Raw genomic sequence first — 7,429 nt, forward strand, 5'->3', positions numbered from 1 at the left:
CCGGCCGGCCCGGGGGGGTGCCGTGAGGGGCGGGAGGTGCTGTCGCTGCTGTCCCTGCCCACGCTTAGGCCGGCGGCGGGGGCAGAGCTGGGGGGTGGAGAGGCCAGGCCTCTGTAGGCCTCCGCGGCGGGGTTCCGGGGCCTGGGCCTGCGGCCGAGGAGCGGCAGCCCCGGGAGGAAGGGAGGCTGCCCCGAGGGGCTGCGGAGGCGGCCGGCGCCTCGCTGAGGCCTTAGGCCGCTGCAGGAGGGGGTTGCTGGGTCCGGAGGAGGTGCCGGGATGGGCCTAGAGAGCGGCTGGTTCAGTTCGCCGCCCTTCGAGGTAGGAGGAGACGGCGCCGTGTTTGCTCCAGCTCCTTTTTCGGCCTTTACCGGTGAAGCCGGTAGAAAACGCGCAGCTGGGAAAGTTCTAAACCGTTTCCTCACGTTTTGAGCGGGATATCATATTGGTGAGACCAGGATGTTGAACTGCTTTAGTTCAGATGAATCTTCGTTGTTGTAAATTGCGTTCCATCCATCGTCACGTGTTTTGTGGTGGGTTTTTTGGTCTTTTTTTAAAGTGTAGTTGTGTGGCCGTTCAGGATGTGCTTTAATTTTGTTAATTATATTAATTGTGTCGATATGGAATCAGCAGCTGCTCGTTCAGGTGTAGCTCGGCGCTTCAGGGTGATGCTGTGATGCATGAGCTTCTGTGTGGACGTGGCTGGAGGCACTTAAAACTACTGCTGTTTCGTTTTTTGACTAATTTAGGTGTAAAAAATGGTTCAGCGCCTGACCTACCGCCGTAGGTTGTCCTACAACACAGCTTCCAACAAGACCAGACTGTAAGTAAGATGTAGTTTCTAAAGAAACCCAATTTTTAAGAAAAATAAGTTTGAATTTTGATTGTTACATTAGCAGAGTATTTTTTTTGCCGTATTTAGGTCCCGGACACCTGGGAACAGGATTGTTTACCTCTACACCAAGAAAGTAGGGAAGGCACCGAAGTCAGCATGTGGCATTTGCCCAGGAAGACTTCGTGGTGTAAGTATTAGCCTTCCTGGAATAACTACCTTTTTTACAGCAATGGCTTTTTTTTCCCAGTAAAAATACACCTGTTTCTTGATGAATTCTTGTTGGAACAGCTTTCTTCTTTAAAATGTCATTATCTGAATGTTGTAAAGTTTAACTGTTAAAACAAGCTTTGAAGGCTTAAAGAATAAGTGCTTTTTTAATGCTTGTGATTCTCATTGCTTTTAAATATGAATTTTCTTGTTCTGTGAGTTGTAACTGGCTGAAATTTTTAGACCAAGGGTATTATGTAGCGGGTTTAAAAGTCTAAATTGGACCTATTAGGTACGCTTTAAAAAAAAAAACCACACACATAAACTAAGTTTGACTTTCAGTTCTAGAAAAGAGGAATTAATGGTTTTGACATGGTATTTTTCTGCAAAGTATATTCTTGACGCAGTGCTGTTGTGATGGAAATGCTTGAGTTATGTCTGTGAGCAGCTTCTATACTTGGAAAACAATCTATTTTTGTAATATTTTTTTAAATGATGAATCTATTGGTGACCCCCTGTGGTAGAATGAAAAGATGCTCAAGATGGCATGTGCAACAAACTGTGACTTTTTTGCATTTTGAATAATCAACTTCAGGTGGTGCTGCTTTTTTAAACTATCGAAGTGATGGAATTTTAATACGGCTGTTATCCAAAATCACTGTCTCATGAGATGCTTCTCATTTTTGCTCTCTGTAGGTTCGTGCTGTGCGTCCTAAAGTTCTTATGAGGCTGTCAAAAACGAAGAAGCATGTTAGCAGAGCCTACGGTGGTTCCATGTGTGCTAAGTGTGTCCGCGACAGGTGAGCTTAGAGAGACCTGACTTTATTCTTGAGGTTGCTTCGTGTGAGATTTTTGCCTCTCACTGTTTTCATATCAGGGGCCTAAACTTTTTAAGACTCTTGTCCGACATCGGTGTTTGTAAAATTGTGCCGGGTGAGTGTGGGGCACCTGTGTGCGATTTTTTGCCCCTTGGATCTGAGCTTGTTACTGCGTGAGGTGCTCCTTTGTCGAGAGCTTGTGTTCTTTGTCATTTCTTACTGCACTGGTGCTTTGGTGCTGAACAGTCTGCTCATTTGGGATTTTTATTCCTTATTCAGCTCCCATAGTAAAGATTTTTCTTCATCTGTCTTATGCAAAGATAATAGGGAAAGATCAATTGAGCTTTTGGCGTCTTTGTGGTGTTTTGGGATTTGAAGGTATTACTTGGTTGCACATTAAGCATCTTTATGCGGTTAAACTTTAAGATGGCCTTTGCTGGGCTTTACTGAATTCAGTTTTATTGGATAAGAATTAGTCGTGGTGAACCCCAGCCAGCAACCAGGACCATGCAGCTCCCCCACTTGCTACTCTCCCCTCCCAATGGGATAGGGGAGGAGGTTCAGAAAAAAAGGGATGCTTGTAGGTTGAGATAAAGACAGTTTACAGAAGACTAATGAAAAAGAAGATAATAATGGTAATGATAAAAGAATATACAAAGTAAGTGATGCAATAGAATTGCTCACCATTTGATGATCCATTGCCCAGTCCATCCTGAGCAGCGATTGCGAAAAAAAGGAAAGCTTGTAGGTTGAGATAAAGACAGTTTAACAGAAGACTAATGAAAGAGAAGATAATAATGATAATGATAAAAGAATATACAAAGTAAGTGATGCTATACAATTGCTCAGCATTCAATGATCCATTGCCCAGTCCATCCTGAGCAGCGATTGCAGATTCCTCTCCCCAGCCAACCCCCATTTATATGCTGAGTATGATGTCTCTGGTACACAATATTCCTTTGGGCAGCTCGTCCTGTCTGTGCTCCCTCTCGGCTTCTACGGGAAGATGAAAGAGTCCTTGACTTAATATAAGCACTACTTAGCAACAGCTAAAACAATATGTATTATCAACATTATTCTCATACTAAATCTAAGCCACAGCATCTACTCGGATGAAAATTATCCCAGCTGGAACCAGCACACAATTGTACATCTTATTCTTCCTTGGCAAGTTTGAGGAAAAAAGTGTATTATAAAGGATCTCATCTCTGTTAATGGTAATCAAAGCAGATCTCCAGAGTCAGTAGTCTAATTCCAGTTTTTTCATCTGTTTCATCGCCAGCATTTTTTTTTTGGTTGTGTGAGTTCAGTGGCATTAGGTGCTGCTGAAGACAGGTTGTTACAGCTGCAGATCCATAGCATAACTTCTTTGTGTTAAAAGCCACTTTTTGTGTTGTTCTCCCAAACACTTCATGAGCTTGGTGGGTTGTTTTTAATACGTGAGTATGCCTTATTCTGCCTAAACCAAAAAACACACTCGCTTCCTTCCCTGTAATTGACAGGTTTTTTCCTGCATCTGTTTTTAGGTGTATTTGGTGTAGGCTTTGTGTACTGCAATAGTAGCCCCATGTGCCAGATGCACATGGGATGTCATATTAATGCTTCAAGGTGGAAGAGTGTGTGGTATATTTGTGCTTTTAACTCAAAATCATCAAATAGGCTATTGGTGTGAGTACTGTCCCTTAGGTCCATCTGCATGGTGGCCTTTCATGTCTTCCACATGTGCCAGATAAATATAGAATGTCATATTAATGTTTCAAGGTGGAAGAGTGTGTGGTATATTTGTGCTTTTAACTCGAAATCATCGAATAGACTGTTGGTGTGAGTACTGTCCCTTAGGTCCATCTACACGGTGGCCCTCCATGTCTTCCAGAAATAATCATATTTAGGCGTGATGTGGCCTGCCAGAGTTTTCTCTGTTTATGCACAAAGAAGCTTTTATCCTGAGAAGGGAGCTGTTCTTGCTTTGCAAACTGGACTTGCATAAAGTTTTCTGTGGCTCCAAGGAAGAGATCTGACCACGACTGGTCATGCCAAGTCTGGCTTAAAGAACAGCTTAACTAATTCGCCAGTGAGGAGTTTTGCTTTTTTCCTTTGAAGTTAGTGAAGGTGGTACTTTTTCCAGCGTTCAGCCATCAGGTATTACCATGCCTGCCTACAAGCCACTCACCCTAAATTTGGGGCCTTCTTCCCCAAACTTCTACACTCATGCGGTGCCACTGTCCCTCTCTTTTGATGTTGGTAAGAACAGCAATGGTTTCTCTTCTTAGGGGCTTGTGGAACTAACACCACGTGTGCAATGAATGTTAGAGATGGCAAAACTAATCGTAACTGTCATATTTTTGTGTTTTCAGTTAAGTAGATGCGTGTTGTAAAGTTCTTGTTTTCTCTTTCCAGGATCAAACGAGCTTTTCTTATTGAGGAGCAGAAGATCGTTGTGAAAGTGCTGAAGGCACAAGCACAGAGCCAGAAGTCAAAGTGAATCTATTTGTAGTTTCAGCCCAATAAATGAAAGCTCCACTTTTCTTGTGTCCTGTCATTCCACGTGTTGGTCAAAGCTGGTAGGAGCTGCTCCTCACAGCTTCTGTGATGCAGAACTGGGGTTTGGTGCAACAAGATCTGTAAGTTGGGGTGCTGTGTTCTGTGCTGCTGGCAAACAGGGAGATGAAGTGGGTGGAAGGAGGCCTGGTTAAACAGAGCTGTCTCACAGCCCTGCAGAGGGGTTGGAGTAACTTTGAGCAGTGCAGTTTTTTTTCTTCGTGCAACAGCTCTGTGTGATGTCATCAGAGGACTTTGCTCAGAAGAAAGTTAGGAATCTGAAAAAACAAACGAAGGGAGATAGTGACTTAGAACTGGAAGAGAGATTATCAGGTGAAGAAGAGGTGAGCTAGTATGGCCCTAAGGTAGATGTGTTGTTGGTTTTGGGTTTTGTTTGGTTGGTTTTTTTTAATAGTATGTACTGTGGTTATTGTTACTCAAATCTGAGTGTGGAGGGGAGTTGTCTGACCTCCAGCTGTTGCATTCTGTTTGATGTCAGGTGTTTCCTGGATCAGCAGGTGGAGGTATGATACAATCAGAGCTCTGGGGCCCAGGTGGGATACATCTTCCAGAATTAGGTGTTGGAGTAGCAGTTCAGTAGTAGCCTCTGGGATTGAAACTTGACTGTTGGATCTTTATCGGAGAGGATGGAAAGGTAGTGTAAAAAGCTATTATAAAAGGTGAAATTGGGTTTGTTTTGCTGTTTTGCTTCGTTCTGTTGTGTAGAGAGAACTGTAAATGGGCCTCTAAAGCACAGGAGTGCTTTAATGTGCTTGGGAATTTCACCCCCAGCTCTGAGTTCTGGAACTTCGTATGATGGGGAGCAGGTATCTATTTTTATTATTTTTAAATTTTTATTATTATTAATTTTATTATTTTTATCAATAACAGACCTTTGGGATTTTTAAATAACTTTTTTTTTTTCAAAAAGTAGTGGCTGTAGTAGTGGTTACTCACAGGACTAAGGAAGGAGAAGTAATTACTGAGCACGCAGGCTCGCTGGGAGCAGGGAGGATGCTGTCTGAAGAGGTTTCTGGGGTGACTGCTGAGGTGAGACCTTATCATGCTCCTGAAAGGAGGGTGTAGAGAGGTGGGGGTTGGTCTCTTCTCCCAAGTTCCAGGAGACAGGACAAGAGGAAATGGCCTCAAGTTGTGCCTGGGGAGGTTCAGGTTGGATATTAGGAAAAATTTCACTGAAAGGGTGCTCAGGGAAGTGGTTGAGGGAGATACTCAAAAGACGAACTGTCATGGTGCTTGGGAATATGATTTAGTGTTGGTGTGTGTTGTGTGTTTTGTTTGGTGGGGTGGTTTTTTGTTTTTTTTTTTTTGTATGGTTGGACTAGATGATCTTAAAGGTCCCTTCCAACCTAGGCAATGCTGAACAGACCACAGAAAACTGAGTTGGTGGCCAGCCCTGCTGGTGGTACCATGGGTGTTGGTGCCTTCTGGGTCTGATGACAGCAGGTGGCAGCAGTTTGGGATAAATGGCTTAACACTCTGCACCTGGGAAAGGAGCTGCACCTCCAAGAATTTCTTCACAGTGTCCCCAAGTCATTAAAATAATTCTGCCAGCATTCTCAAAACGGATTAATTTTGCAGCGAACTCCTCTGGCTTTTAAGTATGAAGCATTTGTTTCTCCTCAGCGCGGTTGTGCTGAAAAGTGTTCCTAAGGCTGGAGCTAATTAGAGGAGGCTCTAAGAGTAACGTTAGTACCCTGACATTTTTGGGTGCTGTTGCTATAGTTAGTTTACAAGGTTTAAAATTTTATTAGTTGTTGCCTTTGCTGTGCTGGTGCAAACTTCAGGACTTTGGCGTGATAGAAAAATGGTTTTAAAGCAGGAGTGGAAAGTAGGGCAGGTGTGTCTGACCAGCCACAAAAGCCCTCTTATTTTATATTAAAAGCTGTGAGATTAGTTCTCCTTGAGGGCTTTTTGGAGAGGAGTCAAGACGGAGGGAAAATAATGCTGGAATAATGGGGAGAAATGTCATGAATGCCTGCTGACAGGCAAATCGCTCTGAGAGGGAGGTTTTTCCAAACATTTTGCTTTTTTTTTTTACTTTTTTTTAAACAGTTTTGGAAAGCCACTCTCTGAGCAGGCAGCTGCAGCGTGGGTCTGGGGGGGTGGTGGTCGGGATGTGGGACCCCATGGGCCACTGGTGTCCTGTTTGTGCCTGGGGGAGACAGGCACCTTCACCTGGTGCATGCACTTCTAGAAATGCTCCTGTAACCTGCAGTGAGGGGTTGGTGTTGAGGTGTTTCTACTGCCTCTTAATTGTTTAATTAAGCAGGTGTCCTCAACAGAGAAAGAACATGGACCTGTTGGAATGGGGCCAGTGGAGGGCCACAAAGATGATCAGAAGGATGGAGCATGTCTCTTATGAAGACAGGCTGAGAGAGCTGGGGTTGTTCAGCCTGGAGAAGAGAAGGCTCCAGGGAGACCTTATGGAAGCCTTCCAATGTCTGAAGGGAGCTTCAGGAGAGCTGTGGAGGGACTTTGTCAGGAAGGGTAATGATAGGACAAGGGGAAACAGTTTTAAATTGGAAGAGGGGAGATTTAGATGAGATACCAGAAAGAAATTCTTTGCTGTGAGGGTGGTGAGACACTGGAACAGGTTGCCCAGGGACACTGTGGATGCCCCATCCGTGGAGGGGTTCAAGGCCAGGCTGGATGGGGCTTGGAGCAACCTGGTCTGGTGGGAGGTGTCCCTGCCCAGGGCAGGGGGTTGGAACTAGATCATCTTTAAGGTCCCTTCCAACTCTAACCATTCTATGAAATTCTGGCTCCTGAAAGGCATCGGTTTTCCCGTTTGGGGTTTTTTTTTTTTGGTGGTGTGTTTATTTGGAGTTTTTGGTTTCTTGGTGGCGAGCGCCGGTACGCCCATGGTGGCCCACGCGTGTCCGCGGCCGCCAGTCCGCCCCCTCCCATCCCCTCCCCGAGACCCGCCTTGGGCGGCCACGTGGCCGATCCCCGCGCGCCTGGCCCCGCCCCCAGCGCCTCGCCGTTACCCGGCAGCGACACGTCAGGCCTGCTG

At 45.0% G+C, this 7,429-nt stretch overlaps 1 protein-coding gene across 1 annotated transcript; it reads left to right on the forward strand.

The window, feature by feature from the left end:
* Positions 1 to 254: 254 nt before the first annotated feature.
* LOC106887643 (60S ribosomal protein L34) lies at positions 255 to 4,382 on the forward strand. The gene is made up of 4 exons (XM_014941291.1): positions 255 to 820; positions 920 to 1,019; positions 1,736 to 1,839; positions 4,255 to 4,382. Exons 1-4 carry the CDS (start codon positions 756 to 758, stop codon positions 4,337 to 4,339), a joined length of 354 nt encoding a protein of 117 aa, XP_014796777.1. The 5' UTR covers positions 255 to 755; the 3' UTR covers positions 4,340 to 4,382.
* Positions 4,383 to 7,429: the final 3,047 nt, after the last annotated feature.

This window comes from Calidris pugnax, unplaced genomic scaffold (genome assembly GCF_001431845.1).
Source record: "Calidris pugnax isolate Ruff unplaced genomic scaffold, ASM143184v1 scaffold34, whole genome shotgun sequence".
NCBI lineage: Eukaryota > Metazoa > Chordata > Aves > Charadriiformes > Scolopacidae > Calidris > Calidris pugnax.

What these genes read in the sequence shown, in the direction of transcription:
- LOC106887643 (XM_014941291.1), top strand. Translation starts at nt 756, where the DNA reads ATGGTTCAGCGCCTGACCTACCGCCGTAGGTTGTCCTACAACACAGCT. An exon ending in GCTTCCAACAAGACCAGACT is followed by an intron (nt 821 to 919) that starts GTAAGTAAGATG and finishes TGCCGTATTTAG; the next exon opens with GTCCCGGACACCTGGGAACA. An exon ending in GCCCAGGAAGACTTCGTGGT is followed by an intron (nt 1,020 to 1,735) that starts GTAAGTATTAGC and finishes TGCTCTCTGTAG; the next exon opens with GTTCGTGCTGTGCGTCCTAA.